General features: G+C 39.6%; 2 protein-coding genes across 2 annotated transcripts; one reads left to right on the top strand and one right to left on the bottom strand.

Moving 5' to 3' along the window:
• The first annotated feature begins 404 nt into the window (after window positions 1–404).
• Window positions 405–1,300, top strand: LOC144518752 (dual specificity protein phosphatase 18). Its single transcript, XM_078251652.1, has one exon. It carries the CDS (start codon window positions 539–541, stop codon window positions 1,082–1,084), a length of 546 nt encoding a protein of 181 aa, XP_078107778.1. The 5' UTR covers window positions 405–538; the 3' UTR covers window positions 1,085–1,300.
• Window positions 1,301–7,506: 6,206 nt separating this feature from the next.
• tgoln2 (trans-golgi network protein 2) lies at window positions 7,507–17,106 on the bottom strand. Its single transcript, XM_078251651.1, has 4 exons — window positions 16,891–17,106; window positions 11,479–12,356; window positions 9,606–9,689; window positions 7,507–9,503 (listed from the first exon to the last, which is right to left on the bottom strand). Exons 1-4 carry the CDS (start codon window positions 16,943–16,945, stop codon window positions 9,498–9,500), a joined length of 1,023 nt encoding a protein of 340 aa, XP_078107777.1. The 5' UTR covers window positions 16,946–17,106; the 3' UTR covers window positions 7,507–9,497.
• Window positions 17,107–20,098: the final 2,992 nt, after the last annotated feature.

Genomic DNA, 20,098 nt, shown 5'->3' with positions numbered 1-20,098 from the left:
TTTAACGTAACGTAACACACAAACTTGAAATGTTTCACGTTATAACAATACATTTTGACATTATTGCGTGGAACTTCACGTCTTAAAATTGTAAAGTAGGCTGATATATAATACGAAGATCTTTTTTGTTTTAGTTTTTCATTATAATAAGTAGTAGTAAAATAAACTGTCTGGCATGTCTCCCTTTGAAACCTCCATCCAGAAGGAGGCGACAGCGACAGCGTGTGCGTTCACACCACACCAGGGTGGCGAAAGAATGTCCCGCCCCACTCTGCCTCTGATTGGTGTACCCGGTATTCTTACACTAACCCTAACCAATCACACTCCTCATGCCTAAACCTAACCAATCCAACCAACGAAGGCAACGAGTATTAGCCAATCAGAGGCGGAGTAGGGCGGGACATTCCTTCCCCATCCAAGGAAACGAAAATTGTCTTCCTGCGTTGTTTTCATTAACTTGTCCCGCGGAGGTTTAACTGTGGTACTTACAACATTTCGGTAAGACATCTTTGTTGCAGTGGTAACTTTCTCGTCGTGTATGCATCAGTCGGGTCTCGCAGGTCTGTCAGGCCTGTGCCGAGTCACCGACCATCTTTATCTCAGTAATGGCAGAGCGGCTAATGATGCCTCCCAGGTGGCTCGGTGCAAGATAGCGTGCATCGTAAACGTGACCGAGACCAAGAGCCGCCGCCGTCTTCATCCCGGGGTAGAGTACATCCACATCCCGCTCGCTGACTCCCCGGTGTCTCCCCTTAGCGAGCACTTTGACCAAGTTGCGGATAAAATCCAGCAGACTGCAGACCGCGGTGGCCGTACTTTGGTGCACTGCAAAGCGGGAGTGAGCCGCTCCGCCTCGCTGTGCATGGCCTACCTGATGAAGCACCGCGGCGTGTCTCTCCTGGAAGCCCACAGGTGGGTGAGGACTTCTCGGCCCGTGGTGAGGCCGAACAACGGCTTCTGGAAACAGCTCATCCGGTACGAGATGGAGCTTCGTGGGTGCACCTCTGTCCGAATGGTGTCCTCCTCCATGGGAGAGCTGCCAGACATTTATGAACACGAAACCAGAAATATGATGCCACTGTGAAGAAGCCACTGCACTGCTGTGTGAAGCATTAATATGCTGTTTTGTGTGTCGCATGTACAGGGATAGAGTGTTGTTTCAGGGGTCAACGTTGTTTTGTTTTTTTTAACTTGTCCGGTTGGGCAAGTGAAAACAAATTCGACTTGCCCAAAGAGAATTTTTACCAGACCCTGTACAAATGGTCTTTTTCAAAGAAGATAAAAAAAACATAGAAAAGAACGTTTGAAAAATGTCAAAAGGGCCAAAAAAGCATCGTCAAAAACGTCAATATAGTAAACAAAAACAAACATGGGAAAAAAAAAACACCATTAAAAGTCAAAAACGTTCAAAGCGTCTTATCAGTCCCTCCAGAAAAACGCGATGATGTGATCGCGTAATTCAATGCATAATCAGCCAAAGTCTGCATATTTATGCGGGGGCTGCATTTTTTTCAAATACGCCGCACTTTCGCCGCATAAATTGCCGATTTCCGCGCAAAATATGCGGGGCTTGCATAATTTCATAATCCCCGCAAGGTATCAAAGGTATAAACAAAACGTCAAGCACCAACTCAATTCTTGATGGCACATTCAAATCATTCAACAAGCGTTCTCCGATGTGACTAATGTGATAACTTAATTTATGATACGATGATGTGATATGATAATATGATATACTTACTTGCCTTGGGCCATCGGGAAAGCCTTACTGTTGAACTCTGTGTATAGTCATGTAGAGAAATATAGAGGTGTAAATTATTTTATATTTTACGCTGCGTAATGTGCTTACTAAAAAGTTAATATGGGCTCCACTACATTTCGAAAATAAATATTTTACTCCACTACATTTATCTGACAGCTACTAGTTTAAGATGGTTTAGCCCAGTCATTCCCAAACTGTGGTCCGCGGACCACTAGTTGTCCGTGAGGGTACTGCAGGTGGTCTGTGGAAAAGCCTAATAAAATAAGTGTTTTAACCTTCATTTTACCAGGAAATTCCCCTAAAAGTTAATATGTATATTGATATACAATTTAACTTTAAATTATGAAGTTATTGTGTGATTACTAAAATAGGCTAGTGGCGCTCGGCCCTAACCCTAAACTCGCCAAAGGTTTTGAAATTTGGACTACATCCAAGTGTTCTTATAACTATGTATTTAATACTCCATTGCTATGGAAATAAGCCTGTTGTTCAAATGAACCTGATTACGCCCTTGGGCGCTTGAGTAAATTAATAAATGAAATATGTGGCAGCCGTTGTGTGCAGTAAACCTTATTTTAACGAGCTGTTGTACTGATGAGATGACTCGTTATAGTTGTAGTGCCAGTAGGCCTATTAAGAGGTGCAGATTAATTCATGTAGAACTGTGTGTAGACACATTTTATTATGTGTATTATGAGGTGGTCCGCGAAAATTCTTCATTACAAATAGTGGTCCACACACACAAAAAGTTTGAAAACCCCTGGTTTAGCCTACATTAAAAACACAATACAAAACACATACGCTTATGAAATACAACGCTGATTAGTTGACTAATCTGTCGTTTGGGTCTTAGTTGTTTTTTTTTGTTTCATAATGAATTATTTATTTCCAAGTAACTTAAAAGCACATCTCTGGTAAAACAGGATTTACAGAAGTGGAGCTTTTGCATGATTCTTTGTGGAGAAACTCAGTTTCGCTGATCTCTCGATTGAATCAACTAATCGATCAGAAAATAGCGTTACCCCTATTTTTCACCGTATGCCCCTGCGCTACGTTCCGCGGCCCCTCCACGAGCAATCGCGACCATTCAAGTCAACGCTTAATATTCCACACAGAAGCGTGCGTGAAGCGGCCCCGCTAAAGATACACGCCAGGTAGGGCTGGTCGACACGGAGAAAATCAAATATCACAATATTTTTGACCCAATACCTCTATCAATACCGCGACGATATTGTGGGGTTGACAGTTGGTGCTTTCACAAAATATTTTTACAATAAGATTTTTGATATATAATCATCAGTAATGTATAATGACTACGTGGGTAAAGGCAAATAATAGAACAGCTAGAACACTCTATGTTCACAAAATGACATTTTACTGTAATGCAACTAGAGCTGGGCAATATATCGATATGATGTTGATATCGTGATATGAGACTAGATATCGTCTTAGATTTTGGATATCGTAATATCGTGATATGGCATAAGCGTTTGTCTTTTCCTGGTTTTAAAGGCTGCATCACAGTAAAGTGATGTACTTTTCTGAACTTACCGGACGGTTGTAACTGTTCTATTATTTGCCTTTACCCATTTAGTCATTATATTCACATTACTGATGATTATTTATCAAAAATCTCCATTGTGTTTGTGAAAGCACCAATAGTCAACACTACAATATCGTTGCGTTATCTATATCGAGGTATTTGGTGAAAAATATCGTGATATTTGATTTTCTCCATATCGCCCAGCCCTAAAAAAATCAGGAAAGACAACACTCCAAAATTTAAGATGATATCTAGTCTCATATCACAATAGATATAATATATTGCCCAGCCCTAGCGCCAGGTTTATTTTCACGTGAGCCGCGTGGCGTTCCGACAGCCGAGCAGGACAACCTGAGCATCCAGTCATTTTACCCAGAAAACAGAAGGCATGGAGTTTAACTGTAGGAGTGCTTGAAGTTGAAGGTAGATACTAGCTCAATAAACACAAGATGGTTCTGTAAAGTACTTGTAGAGACGATAAAATCTGCGAGTCGGGCAGCAAGACGCTCCGCTTCTGAGACGCTCCCGGTGTGGTATGGCGCGTGGCGGAGGACGCAACAAAACCTGAACGCAGCACAGACGTACCCAGTGGAAAATGGGGGTTAATCAAGTAAGAATTGCTTAAGTCGAGGACAGCCCCAATCCTTGTGGCCCTTTACAAGTTACTAGTTGCGGCCCCTTGTCACATTTCTTTAAGTTGTTAGACAAAAGAGTGATATCCACTAGACTTCTCTAGATGGTTTAAAAAAGGTAAAGCTATCCAATATTTCACAAAAAGCACAGAGTAGAAAAAAAAAACCCTGTCAGCTTTTCGGAAAGGCCCTCAAAACCTACCTCATGTTTTTATTTATCTCGCAATTTTACTCTTATTGTCTTTATTCAAATGTTTACTGCTCGTTTTTATTTGTATCCTATGTATAGCGTCTTCGACAAGCGCTATATGACTCTGTTTTTTTATTATTATTAAAAACAAATTTGAGTTTATTCTTCTTTCCTGCGTTAATCATCTCACAACCTGTTAGATTTATCTTGTGACCCTTTGGAGGGGCCTGAGCCCGAGGTTGGGAACCACTGGAATATATTCACTAAAGTAGATGAACTAGCTCCACCTTAACAGTAAACGCTATTTAAGAGTTGTAGCGTATAGTGTTAACCAGAGCTTTAAATTAACTCTTTAAAATGTTTTCCGCCAAAGTTAACTTGTACCCGCATTTGGTGGGTAACCAGTGGTGTAGTCTAATGTATTGTAGTGGGTTTACTGTACTATATGTATGTATATGTGTGTATATATATATATATATATATATATATATATATATATACATACACACACAATGTGATTTTCTGGATTTTTGTTTTAGATTCCGTCACTCACAGTTGAAGAGTACCTATGATAAAAATTAGACTTCTACATGCTTTGTAAGTGGGAAAACCTGCAAAATCGGCAGTGTATCCCCACTGTATGTATGTATGTATATATGTATGTGTATATACATATGTATGTATATATATATATGTGAGTATATAGATATATGTATATGTGTGTGTATATATATATATATGTGTGTATATATGTGTATGTGTATATATATATATATATATATGTATGTCTGTATATATATGTGTGTGTATATATGTAACTGTGTATGTGTATATATATATATATATATATATACACACAAGGCCTTTCCTTTTTAGAGTTTTGAGGAAATACGGTCTAGGTCCTGGCTTTGTTAAATGGGTCCAACTGTTATGCTCATCTCCAAAAGCATCAGTAAGGGTAAACGGGTGTTTCTCACAAAAATTTCAGTTGGGGAGGGGTTGCAGGCAGGGGGACCTTCTTTCGCCTCTCCTTTTTGCCCTCAGTATAGAACCCCTTGCACAGTTAATACGAGATAGCACAGATAGTAGTGGTATTGAGGTGAGCGGAGAGGAACACAGGTTGTCGCTATATGCAGACGATGTAATTGTGTATATCTCAGACCCTTCAAAGTCTGTCCCAAATTTAATGAAATGTACTGAGACCTTTGGATTTTACTCGGGTTACAAAATAAATGTGACTAAGACAGAAGCACTCCCCATGAACAATTTAGTTTCCCCACAGTTGAAATCTTTCTCATTTAGGTGGCCCAAGGAGGGAATTAGGTATTTGGGAATAAATATACCCTCTGACCTTACGGTCAGGGGGTCACGGAAAAAGTTTAGACCCGTTTAAAATGATTTAAAACTTTAGTGCGTAACTTTTTGATATTAATGAACGTCCGTTACATTCAAGCCATTGCCAAATGAGTTGCTACAAAGCTAATTAAGACGTTCAGCTCCACACAACTCTCTCTGTGTTTCTCAGTATGACTATGTTCAGAAGATTGTGGCGTCCGGTGACTTTCCCACGCAGAAACTCGAGTGAAGATGATGACCTCTTGTGAAGAGTCCATCGTGTTTTTAATCGTCTGTGTCCTTCTTGGCTACTAGCAACTGCATGGAGGAGGGGGGTGGGGGGTTGTGTGACCACGGAAGGCTTGTATCATGTGGATGCGCCGACAGTGTTGTCATTACTTAGAATTCCTTAGTTTATATCAAAGTAACTATATTAAAGTAATAGATAAAATTAAGCAGGATTTGAACCGCTGGACTGCACTTCCTCTTACTTTAATAGGCAGGGTGGAACTTGTACACCCTGTGACTATACAAATCACAACATGTAAATAGGAACATGTTGGCATTATTTTGTCACTTATTGGGAGCAGTAGGCTAGATGGAACTGGTTACCTTCAGGATCCGTGCTAGGCTAAGCTACCGGTGGAACCGTCGGACAGAGTTACGACACACACGGAGATGAGAAGGGTATGTATGGACTTATCCAACTCTAGGGGATACGGTGAATAAGCTAAAGTCCCAATAAGTCAGCGTGTTCCTTGAAGACCCAACATTTAGATTTTTGAAATTTTAGACTTTTTAAGTCCCTACCGAAACCCTGTTGTATATGACCGGCCCTGGAACTAAAGCAGCTGTGATACCGAAGGCAATCGAAAAACTAATTTAATAGAAAGTACAAAGAAAAAAGCTTTTATTTTAGAATCAATATTCATCTCAGTTGATTCAGAAGATACAGGTTTGTGCATTGAGACACGTTTTTTTATTTTTATGGACAGCCATTCCTAACAAACTGAAATAAATACGTGTATGTGTATTAAACCGTTTGAAAACATGCTGATTTCATGCTAACTGCAAAGGATGACTCATGACGTTTTCTATCTAAGTGTGTTTGTTTCACATATAAACGGAGCAAATTAATTATAAAAATGCTGCGTTTTCTTTGCAGATTTAACAATAAAATATATTTTATATGGACTTTAATTTCTTCCAAAAAACAACTGGGTTCTATTTAGTTTCCTTCTTTACAGAAATGGCTTTCCATTATATTATATTCTAATCAACCACCTAGTAAAACTATTATGTTAATTAAAGAAACAGGCACAATACAAGAATCACACATTGAATCACAGTAAAATTATTCACAATTTGGCACAAATCTGTCACATCTGAACATACACATCTACTCTAAAGCAAAAGATTAAATCTGACATTAGTGGTCAACATTTCCCCAGAAAGACTTTTTCTTTCATCTGCAGCTTTCTCTTACAAAACAGTTTTTAGGTTAACATTTCAGACTGAGGTTTCAATGCAAAGCAACACGTGGATAAGTTAGAGATGTTCATCTTAAAATAGGAAGCTACAGGTGTTGTGCAGCCACACAGGAACCAGACTGACAAGTTTCCAGAAACTCAACATTTCAACGCCAGTCCCGCCTCAGAACATTTGTCATTCAGTCTGGATAATTACGATAAGAGGCATTTAAATGTGTGACCCAACACCCTGGCAGCAGTTACAACGTCATTTAGGTTTATATTAAGGGGCTATAGTTCAACATTTGCCCCAAGAGTTAGATGAGAAGAGTTTTAATTAGTGTCACCTTGGGACAGAGCCCGGCTAGCTGGTTCCGGTTTTCCAGTCCTTATGCCAAGTTTACCGGCATCTGGCTGTAGCCTAATGTTATATTTACCGGAAATATTTAAGAGGAGAGCTGCAACGAGTAGTAGATCGATAGAAAATTATCTGCAACTATTCTGATAATCATTGAGGTAATTCTTTGATGCAAAAATGGCTGAGAATGCTGTTTACAGCCTCTCAAAGTTGGAGATTTTCTGCTTTTAAATGTATTGTAGGCCTATCACATTCAACTGAATATCTTTTGGCTTTGGACAAAACAAGACATATGCAGACGAGAGGCGTTTGCATGTGTCCAACACCCTGATGGCAGTTTAAACATCATTCAGTTTTTTCTTAAAGGGTAACTACCGTTTTTTTCAACCTGGACCCTATTTTCCTATGTTTTTGTGTCTAAGTAACTGATGGGAACAACAATCGCGCGTTCGCTAAACCCACCAGAGTCCATGTAAAATAACAGTAATTTTAGCATCGTAAAATACACTTAATTCAAAGTCGGCAGAAACTAAATAAAACTATGAAAAGCCGTTTTGGGTCGTCTATCCACTTTTCCAACCATCACAACTCTAGTGTGGGTTGAAATAAACAAATAGTTTACCGTTTTACATGTGAAAATATGTTGGCTCTATACACGCTAAAAGTATTGCTTTTTTTAAATGGTGTCTGGTGTGTTCAGCGCTAGCGACTTCAGAGCGGTTTCTGGTTAAACAGAAAGGTCTCAGAGAGGTTTTAAAGGTCTATCTCTGAAGGGATCCTTTCCATAATGTTGTCAGACACTTAGAATAATAATCTGAGTCTGTCAGCGGCAAAACGAACACTTTTGTAAAGGTAAATACAAGCTGGACAATTGTCCTATTAACTGACATTGTAGCTTGTTTCGCCGCTGCAGACTGCAGCGATCTCACTTAATACTGGACTAATGTCAGAAATTGTTGTTCCCATCAGTCACTTAGACACAAAAACATAGGAATATAAGGTCCAGGTTGAAAAAACAGTAGTTACTCTTTGAGGGGCTAGTTCAACATTCTTCTTAAGAGTTAGATGACAAGAGTTTAAATTAGTGAGCTTTAAAAAAGGTGGTGAAAGGCAGGTTTTACCACCTCTGCATAGAGCCAGGCTAGCTGGTTTCCCGTTTCCAGCCCATATGTCAAGTTAACCTGCATCTGGCTGTAGCTTAATGTTATATTTACCGGAAATGTTTGAGAGTAGAGTGGCAACGATTAGTCGACTAATCGGTTAGTCGATCGATAGAAAAATAATCAACTCTTTTGATAATCGATAAATCGGCAATTCTTCATGCAGAAGTGGCCCAAAAAAAGTTTTAAGCCTCTCAAATATGGAGATTTCCAGATTTTATTTCATTTATTATATTATATCATATTAAACTAAATATCTTTGGGTTTTGGACAAAAGGCATTTAAAAACATCACCTTGGACTTTGAAAAAATGGGATCGACATTTTATAGACGGAACGATAAATGGAGAAAAATAATCATAGTTAGTTGCAGCCCAATTTTGAGTGTGGTTTTGATCTTCTCGTCTAACTCTCAGCAAGTAAGCAAGTTTTCCCAAAACTGTTGCTTTAAGCACAGAGGTTTATTTATCATGTTAAAGTGGTTGAGCACTGTGCTCGCATCTCGTTTGGAAAATGTCGTTACATTCATCTGGCCAACACCATGTGGTTATAAACACTGGCGGAAATCCCACTGTGGTAATTTAGTACGTCTAAACCCTTGATATATATTTCATCTTTAAAACAACCTCAAAGTAATTGTACACAAAGATTCAGATGGCTTATTTAGTGCACAGTGCAATCACTAAACGTACTGTACGAACAACACTTATATTATTTTTCATCTGCTACTGAAATAGCCTGAGTCCGGACCTTAGTCAGGTCGCCTTAAAAGTGGAATTACGACACAAGTGCCAAAAACAGCATGCTTATTTTTACCTTCACTGCATTTCACTAGTTCCCTCAATAAGGCAACAGTGTCATCTGCATAGTCACACGATAAGCATCTACGGGTATAAAATAGAAGAATGTCCGTTTAGCAAAAAGGGTGAAATCAACACAGACTGCACCGGGGAAAATATCTAATGCCAGTATCCGTTCACTCTCTTCTCACACAAGCTCTCAGTGTGTTCAGCAGCGCGAGGCTCAATGGCTTCAAGACAGAGTCCAGATTACATCTGAAAGAAAAAGAAATCATTCAAAACTCACTAAATATTTAATAATAATGTATTGTAATTTAATAAAACGGGTGGATGTGTTTCCTCATTCCAACAGCTTACATGCTGCTCCAGCTTCTGGTATCCTGTGGATTTAGGTCGACGTGTGGATTTGGATTTCTTCCCCTCCAAAAGAAAAGCAAGTATCTGGGGGGGGGGGGAAGAGGTTTTTTTAATTTTATTTCTAAAAACACAAAGAGACACACAGAGAGAGAGAGAGAGAAAGACACACACACACACACACACACACACACACACACAATATATGTTTGTATGAAGCCGGACTTCAAAACAAATCTGGTTATAATTAAACTAGAGACAGCACAGAGGATTAATCTCTCTCGGTAAGAAAAAGTCCTTTGAGATTGTTCCTCTCTGTTGGCAGGTGCTTGTTAGGGTCTATCTGACTGAATATAAAACAAAAGTCTGCATCACATCTAGCTCAGCAAAAAAAAAAAAAAAATATCACAGACCAAAAAGGGTGACACATTTGCAACTCAAATCAGGGTCAGTGGAATCTGGATCTGGATAGTCTGGATCAATGGAACTACATTTTCCGGATAAAGCCTGACATCAGGCACAGAGCTCATGCGCAGGATGTCCGCTCTCTGTGTGTTGCTGTTCTCAAAATCCCTTGGCTTCGGGAGTTTCTTAAAGTTTTGAAGAAACTTTGGATTGTGCAACAAGGCAGGCCTGCTTGGTTCTTTCAGGGAATGATTTTAAAAATTCACTAAGAACATGTTTATGGTATTTACTCTCTAACTGTAGCCTCGCATTGCTAGACCTTCCTCCACAGCGCTGCGGAGGGGGGTCTGGCTAGTCCACACAGCATTCTGGGATGGGAGAGAAACAGGCTCTGGTTTATTGGCATTTTTTTAAACTAGGGCTGTCAAAATAAAGTTCATTTCAATTAATTAATCTGAGAAAAAAATAACGCGTTAAAAAAATTAACGCAGATTAATCCATTCCATATTGACGTTTGCATACAGACGAAAATCTGGTGCCACTGATATGTCTGCTCTTCTCTCTGATGCTCTGAAACAGACGTTACAGGAAACACAAACCCCGCTGCATGTGACGCTAGCTAACACAATACTCAACAGCAGCTAACGTTAGCCTACCGCTAGCTAGTAGCTGGATTAAACACGGTTAAAATGCTGACAGCTAACACTAAACGGTGTAAAGTGTGACTGTGTTTTACTGTAGAGGATTCAACACCGGGATGTAACAATCTGCAGCTGCCGTCGGAGAAACAACACAGACGGTGCGTTCAATGAAACTGGTAAACTACAGCCTCGTGGTGCATTTGAAGTTATTGTAAATGTCCTTTTCCTATCTGGTTGTTGTTTTTGTCGTTCAACAGCAATTTACTAGTGAAATTAGTTATTGTTATTGTTATACATTATTATTAAACATTTAATTTTGACCATATGGCCTTAGCAATAAACAAGCTGTTCTTTAATGTCACCAACTGTTGTTTAGTACCCTTTCTTTTTCTTTTCTTTTTTTACTTTCTTAAAAAGTATCGGTTCAGGCACCGTTAATTATGTATGCGATTAATTTCGATTAATTAATCACAGAGTATGTAATTAATTAGATTACATTTTTTAATCGATTGACAGCCCTACTTTAAACCAATCACAATTGACTTGGGCGTCGCTAAGCGAAGGACTTAATGGCGGTGCCTCTGCAAAATAGTCGGTGTTGGTGGAACATGTGTACGTTCAACGTTCATATTTTAGCCGCTGCGTCCGGAGCTTAGTGATGCCCGAGACGACTGACAGCGGTTTAAAAAAAAATGCAAACAACCCAGAGCGTTTTTTTTCTCCTATCCCAGAATGCATCTGTGGTGTAGCCAGACTTTACTCCACGGCGTTGTGGAGATAAAGGTCTGGCAATGCCAGACTAGTGGAAACACAGAAGTACGCTTCAGTACCTTGCGCTTGTTGTGGTAAGCGATGTAAATCACTGCTACCAGCACAGCCGTAGAGACCAGGTAGGCAAAGAAGTGACTGCTTTCTGCCTCGTTCTTTAAATCAGTCGGGTCATACGGGTTTCTCCCTCCTGCTTCTCTATTTCTGGTGTCCTCTTCTTTGAGGTTGTCCTTCTTGGCGTTGTCTCCTTCTGTCTCGTCCTTCTTGGCGTTGTCTCCTTCTGTCTCGTCCTCGTCGTCGCCTTCTGTCTCGTCCTTCTTGGCGTTGTCGCCTTCTGTCTCGTCCTTCTTGGCGTTGTCTCCTTCTGTCTCGTCCTTCTTGGCGTTGTCTCCTTCTGTCACGTCCTTCTTGGCGTTGTCTCCTTCTGTCACCTCATCTTTCCCTGCCGACTCTGCAGGTGTCGCTGCAGTAGCTGTAGGTTGTACTTTTGCATCCCCTGCGCCGGCTGTCAGTGTGCCTGCAGGCTCCTTATCATTGGTTTTCCCAACCTCCGTCTCTTTGTCAGAGGGACTTTTTGGATCGCCCGGCAAAACAGGCACCGGATTAGTCATGCTTTTAGTTTTGTTGCCGCTTTCACCCCCAGGACTTTCCAGACTTTGGGTCATTGCTAGCCCTTGCTTGCTGACTTCCGGCTCTATCTTTTTTTGTTCTGGTTTGCCATTTTCACCTGGAGCTTTCTTGACTTCAAGATCTGGTACGTTGTCCCCTTCTAGCTTTACTGTAGAATTCACATCAGTTTTCTCCATTTCTTTTTCATTAGGTTCACCTTCCATTTCATTAGAAGCAGAGAAGTCTTGCATCCCACCTGCACTGACTGCCATTGGACTCGTATTGCTATCTAGCTGATCTGGTTTGCTGATTTGCTTTGATACTGGAGCCCCTGTAAATAAAGACAAAATAAAATGTAACCAGCAGAACACAGGGCATGGTGACAAGAACAAACAATCAGAGAATATAATGCCAGCTTATAATTAGGGATGGGTATCGTTAAAAAAAAATGGCCATACCGATTAGGGCTGCACGATGTGAGAAAAATATCTAACTGCGATTATTTTGACTGATATTACGATTGCGATATGATCCACGATTTTGGAGGGAATTTGATTTTTGTATCATTATACTTATTTTCCTAGAAAAATATTAAAATTAAACAAAAAACTAAATGATTATAATGGGATTTTTTTTCAAGGATGTGTATAAAACTAAAGATTTTTTTCTTTAGTCTGGAGGATACAATTTGTAGGCTGAAGCACCACAATACTTAATTCAGAAGTGTTTGACACATAACAGATATTTCCCCCCCTGCGATTTGGATAAAATTGCGATTAATTTTGCAGCCCTAATACCGATACCTATACTGTGACTTTGATAACGGTAGATTATTCTAACAGTTTTTTTACTTGTTTGAACAAGAAAGAGCTTTTCGGTCTACAGGTTGTTCAGAACTCCGCCGCAAGACTTTTAAATCGCACAAGCAAACGTGGGTACAAGCGGCCAAAATGGGTTTCCTCAGGAGGGTAGCTGGCGTCTCCCTTAGAGATAGGGTGAGAAGCTCAGTTATCCGTGAGGAGCTCGGAGTAGAGCCGCTGCTCCTTTGCGTCGAAAGGAGCCAGTTGAGGTGGTTCGGGCATCTGGTAAGGATGCCCCCTGGGCGCCTCCCTAGGGAGGTGTTCCAGGCACGTCCAGCTGGGAGGAGGCCTCGGGGGAGACCCAGGACTAGGTGGAGGGATTATATCTCCAACCTGGGCTGGGAACGCCTCGGGATCCCCCAGTCGGAGCTGGTTAATGTGGCTCGGGAAAGGGAAGTTTGGGGTCCCCTGCTGGAGCTGCTCCCCCCGCGACCCGATACCAGATAAGCGGACGAAGATGGATGGATATTAAATGAATCTCCAACTATGTTGAGTAATTCTTTTACGAAAGAAAAGTAAAACATTCTCTGATTCCAGCTTGTTGAATGTGAACATTTTCTAGTGTCTTCTCTCCTCTGTGACAGTAAACTGAATATCTTTGAGTTGGGGACAAAACGAGACATTTGAGGACGTCATCTTGGGCTTTTTGGGAAACACCGATCCACATTTTAGAGACGAAAAAACTAATCTGTTAATCCAGAAAATAATCGACAGACAAATCACTATTGATTGTTCTGTCCCACTTTGTTAGTAATGTCCTCTATATTCTTCTCTTCAGCTCCCCCCCACACTTTAAATAAATAAGCCTAGAAGCTTTCATTAGATGATATATTAGTTATTAGAAAATAAAGGCTGGAACATTTAGGCCGAGGAAGCAGCCTCCGCGCACAGGAAACCGACTTGGAAATACGTAAACTAGGTGTACTGGCTGAACAGGAACAAATGACAATATAATGAGGCACAATTACTTAGTTAGGTTACACCTATTTCTGAGAGGGATTTTCTCAAACCATAGAAGAGCGATTTTTTTTTTTTATCTTAAAAGAGATTTCATTTTGACATCTTGTTTTTCTAATTTCACCAAATGTATATGGATAACAGATATTAGTGCTGATTATAATACAGGAAGAGGGCCATTGAAAAAAAGTGTCAACCAATGGAAGTTCATGCATTAGAATCTTCAGGCATAGGCGTAGATTATACCGGTCCCCCTCAAAAAATATGAAAGACAACCCACTACCGTAAAGGAGGTAAAAAAAAAAAAAACTCAGGTCATGTTGCCTTATGCTGAAGAGGAAATGCCTTTGAAATGGGTCTTTCAACAAGACAATGACCCAAAACACACCAGTAAGAGAGCAAAGTCTTGGTTCCAGATGAACAAGATTGACGTTATGGAGTGGCCAGTCCAATCCCCAGACCTCAATCCCATAGAAAACTTGTGGGGTGACATCAAAAATGCTGTTTCTGAGGCAAAACCCAGTAATGCAGAGGAATTGTGGAATGTAGTTCAATGGTCCTGGACTGGAATACCTGTTCACAGGTGCCAGAAGATGGTCGACTCCACGCAACACAGATGTGAAGCAGTTCTCAGAAATAATGGTTATGCAACTAAATATTAGTGCACTGATTCAAAGTAAAGCAAACCCTTAGGCATTTTTCAGTTTATACAGTAAATGTTTGAGTTGGTAAAGAAAAATGCAAATACTGCTATTCTTTTGAACATCCTAATATTCATTTTTCTTCACTTTCTGTAAAGGTATAACACAACCTTGATCTATTTTGGTCATGTTTTGATTTGGAATTGAATGTGCGGTGTTCCCAATGCATTGATATTATGGAATTAAAAGCTATTCTAAGGATTTTCAACATTATTCACTTTTTATACACACACACTGCTATTATTCTGAACACAACTGTAGATTTAAACTTTGGAGCTTACGGCTTTAAATAGGTCTCATTCTCTAACAGATTTCTTGTTGTAGATGTTCATGATTCCTAAATAAAAAAATCTCGAAATACGTGTGATGTTTTTTGGTGTTTTTTTTTAATATGAAGAAAGTTACTTTTACATAAATAAAAGACATTTGCACCGTAAATTGATGCATTTAAAATTCACCAGAATGCAGGAAATTAAGTGTCGCACTCAAAATGTTATGGGGGAGGAGGACTTCATAATTTCCATTCCACTCCATTATAGACAGAATACCAGCTGATCTGAGTGGGTGGCTGATCTTTAATGCAATATCTACATTGCCCATTATCAGCAACCATTCATCCAATGCTCCAAAGGCCCATTCTGTTTACTAATCTGATATCATTTTAAAAGGCTAACTGAGAAAACATTGGAGAACCCTTTTGAAATTATGTAAGCACATAATGTCATCTGAAAACTGCTGCCCTGGTTAAAAAAACAATGCAACTGATCTCAGCTGGTATTCTGTCTGTAATGGAGTGGAATGGAAAGTTAACACACAAAATAATTGTCTTATTGTAAGACAAAAGCTCTGATATTTACACTGGCTGCTGTGTAAACAGTATTGCCGGATTTACGTGTCAGAGGGTCTGGGACGCCACACCCTCATCCTACATCTGCTGATTTATGGATCCTGTCACTAAATTCTCCTTGAGTACAGAGCACACAACAGGCTACGTACAGCAGCTTCATTACACACCCAGATAACCAGTACCTTTATTTATAACTGGCCTCAGTTTATTTTTAATGTATCATTCAGTTTATATACCAATTTGAGTGAACACAACTTTAGTTGGGAATATGTTTGAGAGCAATATAAACTGAATTAATAAAGCTTTTAAAACTGGGATTTGTCTCTGCAAGACATATCACAGGATAAGCTTATAATGCAGGAACCACTTTAGTTGATAATATCCTCAAATGATCAACTCATCAAATGATCAACTGACATGTAGAAACCCAGGGACCTCTGGGCCCACGGGGCAGTTCCCTTCCTGCTTTGCGTGGTATATAATCCAGCCATGATAAGTAGGTGTATGAATCGTACGTATTGGACACAGTATGTCACAAACATAGACCGATTCATGCCACTTTATTTTCACCGTTCACCAGGTTTTTCACCTGTAGTATCTACATTTTGCAATCCATATCTTTAAAAAGGTTTTGTTCTCAGACTGAGCCAGAAATCTCCACTTCAGTAGCACTTACACACACCACACTTAACGGTCATTCCTATCTCTATTCTGAAGCTTTCTATACTGGGTTTTGTTCATAGATCATTCACAGTCTGATTTATACAACATTGTATTCATAAAAACATGGAGAAAAATTAGGTTTCTTTATAGCTGTTGACAGTATTTTCTGATTTATGGAGTGATAAAAAGATAGCAAAAATCCCCTCTGTAAAAAAACTTTGACTCTAATATGTCAACAACATAAAACAAGAATTTTGAACTTGGCTTTACCCAATGCTCATATTCCTGTTCTGGTAATGTATGCAAATGAGCACATATTTAACAAGATAATGCATCATTTGCATATCTAAACATACCATTTCAGAAAACTTGTAATACAAAAAAACAACTGTCCTTAAGTCAGTAATCAACTGGCGAAGTTGTCATGTCCATATCTCTTTATATTTTCCCTATTCACTTGTAGTGTAACGTTACCCTTAATTAGCTTATTATGCTAATTACTGAAATTGCCCACTTTTAGCAGCCAAGCTTAATTCAACATTTCAATCATAAAACTTCATAGGAAACATTTCTGGGTGCCAAGCAATGTCCGGTAGACTAATACAGACAGTGAGACACTGAGATTAGCGCATCTTCTCTCAGTTAAAACAAAAAAACCAAGCTTTTAGTGCGTTCCATTTTAGAACTTTCGAGTACAAAAGGAACGCACCGTTAGTGATACAGCAACAGCGTCAACTAACGTTAGCTGAATTGGCTAGCAAGGATTAGTGGCGCAAACATTTCTCTGAATAGCCTCATGAAGATGTAAATATCCAAATGAAACCAAACTCTACTCACCTCTGACAAGGCAGAAACACAGACATATTGTGAGTGTCAGGAAAGCCGTCCTCATTGTGTCCGCGCAGAGATAGAAAAACACAAACCAAATGTATTTAACCTGTCTGTCCTTTGAGCTCGCGCCACAATACGCGTTGATAAATGCAGATCGACAGGTTGGCTGGACTATGGCTATGGAGGAGGTGTTGACAACCTGTTCCTGCTTCCGTGTACAAACAATCCTGCTCTTCTTTTCTTGTGCAGAAGAACACACAGCGGTGTGGCTTACTGTCGCCTACAGGCTGTGTGCTGACATTGCAGGGCTATGGTTTCCATGGCATATGGGTGATGTGTGCTACACATTTTTGAATCAGTAGTTTTAGCTAATTATTTGAACTGTTTAGTCAGTAGTTTTAGCTAACTATTTGAACTGTTTAGTCAGTAGTTTTAGCTAACTATTTGAACTGTTTAGTCAGTAGTTTAAGCTAACTATTTGAACTGTTTAGTCAGTAGTTTAAGCTAACTATTTGAACTGTTTAGTCAGTAGTTTAAGCTAACTATTTGAACTGTTTAGTCAGTAGTTTTAGCTAATTATTTGAACTGTTTAGTCAGTTTTTTACACTCAAACATCAATCAACACGTAGTGTTTAGGTGTTAGGCTACTCTATCTTTCCATTTAGGCTACAACACACAGGAGCTATCACCTTTCTATGCATGGTCAGGTGCGTCAGAGGGGGGCAAGCAGGTCAAAAGTTGTAAAAAGAAAACTCCCGCACACTGTCTGACTTGCAAAAAATATATGAAGTTTAATAATAGGCAACGTGTTGGTACTAGACCATCTTCAGGCAAATGGTGTTACATCCATCTTTTGTAGGAGGTGACTGCTTTTGTGCACCATTCAACAACTTCCACATGAAATCAGGCATTATACATAACATTCATTCACATACAGTACTATAGATAGAGCTTAAACTTCAATACAGCCCCTCTAAAGTATAATAGTAGTAGATATATATATATATATATATATATCATACCAGAGCAATCTAAAATAAAGTAGATGGATGTTGATTTCTGTATAATGAATCCACACAGAATTATGTAGAGTATTCATATTTAGGTATATTTCCAAAACCTGCTGGTACCTTAACCATTAATAGATAAATAGAGGAAAAATATCACAATAAACACACAAAGAGTCCTCACAAAAAATCATTGAGTATCAGTGGTCAAAGGTTTCATATAAAACAAGTGTTAAAAAAGAGAAATACTGGCAGAGACACAGAAGTATTCACAGTATAAACAACCGTTTCTAAAAGAAAATCAAATTCTTTAGACAGAAGGGTATTTCTAAGACTATTTTTTGGAGGAACTCCATTAAATGTACTTTTTCATTCCAAAAAATAACTCCCCAAAATGTTATACAAAGGAAGATGAAGATAGATTGTCAGCCCGTCTAGTTTGGTAATTGGAGCAATTTCCTCTGAGGCGCTTGTTGTGTCAGTGTTTGACCTTATCAGCAGATGGCAGTGTTGATATGCAGTGCAATTGAAAAAAAATATCACATCATTGCCCCAGATTACTTTATGTATTTGTGGAAATGTGTGGGTATGCAAAAACTACCAGCCCAAAGTTATTATATTTGAAGCACATATAATTGTATTTATTCCAAAGAGTAAAATAGCATTGAGTAAAATAATGAACACAAAGTCACGTAACTTTACAGCAGAACACCATGAATAATATCTATCTATACACTATTGATTGAGTGCAGGTTGATGGCTTAAAACAGTGGTTCTAAACCTTGGGGGTCGGGACCCCTGAGGGGGTCGCGAGATCATTTCTGGGGGTCGCCAGATGCTTGGGGAGAAAAAAATGAAAACAACATTTTAGACTTGGGGAATGGTTTTTACATTACTGTGTGAGTTCGGTACATTTCATGTGTTGTATATTTAGAGCTTCATTCGTAAAGCAGGACGTCCTGGAACACAGAAAGGGGTCTGAAGGCGTGGGGGGGAGTCACAAACGCATCCAAAATCCACAGAGCCTGGGGCACTTGGACAAGGCTAGGTGCTAGCTGCTAAAACTAAAACTAAACTGTCATTAAAGCAAAGCATTATACAAAAGTCACCCAAAATCAGCAGGGGGAGGTGTGTAGAAACAGCTTTTTGCACCGGTTTGCAGCTCTCTTTCTCTCGTTCTGGGGGGGGGGGGGGGGGTCGCGAACACGAACCTCATTATTCTGCGGGGGTCGCAACTCGAAAAGGTTGAGAACCGTTGGCTTAAAACACTAGACAGGCTACAACAATGCAACACGTAAGCATAAAACAAGAAGACACAAGCATGGACATGGAGTAAAATGACACAACCACTGTTACAGATCATGACAGCTGGCAGGTTGATGGCATGAGAAAAACATAACACAAATAACACGAAAACACGTGTGAGGTTTTGGATATGCAATACAGGAGAATAATAATAATAATTTCCTTGACATAAATAAAGACATTTGCACCATAACTTGATGCAGAAAAGGCACAAATTGTTGCAGAAAAATTCAGCAGAATGCAGGTAATTAAGTGTTAGACAGCACAAAGTTTTCTGGGGGAGGACACCCAGACCCATCAGTTATAATGTGCTCCCCCACCCCCCAATTTTGGGTAGAGCCATACCTTCCTCAATGCCTATGTATATGTTATTCTATTTAACCTGAATTGAATGTGTGCAGTAGCTTAAGAGATGAGATAATCATCCAAATGTTAATTGGGTGTGTTTTACATCTCAGCTGGGTGTGTGTGTGTGTGTGTGTGTGTGTGTGTGTGTGTGTGTGTGTGTGTGTGTGTGTGTGTGTGGGGGGGGGATTCCTGGGGGGATTCCCTGTAATGAATGTGTCTTAATTGTGGCATACGGGCTATTTGACATTTGAAAAGTCTGATGATCCCTCTTCATTCTTCACAGCCATTTGCATTTCCGTCTTTAAGGTCAAATGGGTTTGAATAATACATTAAGGAGGTTGTTAAGCTCACAGCCAGCCATACCTGTCGCCACAAAGACACCAGCTGAGTGTTGCTGAGCTCACTGAATGTTACAGAAGCGGTCAATTTAATATCACATTGGGAAGCAAACACAGCATCCGGTTATTAACCGCAATATAAGGTCAAGAGTCAGTAGAAGATATTGTCATTTATTAGGGCTGGGATGATATGCTTTTGTTGTAACCCCCCCGCTG

This window comes from Sander vitreus, chromosome 5, assembly GCF_031162955.1.
Source record: "Sander vitreus isolate 19-12246 chromosome 5, sanVit1, whole genome shotgun sequence".
Lineage (NCBI taxonomy): Eukaryota > Metazoa > Chordata > Actinopteri > Perciformes > Percidae > Sander > Sander vitreus.
Note: the sequence above shows the minus strand (reverse complement) of the source record. Positions and strands in the feature narration are given on the sequence as shown.

What these genes read in the sequence shown, in the direction of transcription:
- LOC144518752 (XM_078251652.1), top strand. Translation starts at nt 539, where the DNA reads ATGCATCAGTCGGGTCTCGCAGGTCTGTCAGGCCTGTGCCGAGTCACC.
- tgoln2 (XM_078251651.1), bottom strand. Translation starts at nt 16,945, where the DNA reads ATGAGGACGGCTTTCCTGACACTCACAATATGTCTGTGTTTCTGCCTT. An exon ending in GTGTTTCTGCCTTGTCAGAG is followed by an intron (nt 12,357 to 16,890) that starts GTGAGTAGAGTT and finishes CTTTATTTACAG; the next exon opens with GGGCTCCAGTATCAAAGCAA. An exon ending in CTTACCACAACAAGCGCAAG is followed by an intron (nt 9,690 to 11,478) that starts GTACTGAAGCGT and finishes CCCCCCCCCCAG; the next exon opens with ATACTTGCTTTTCTTTTGGA.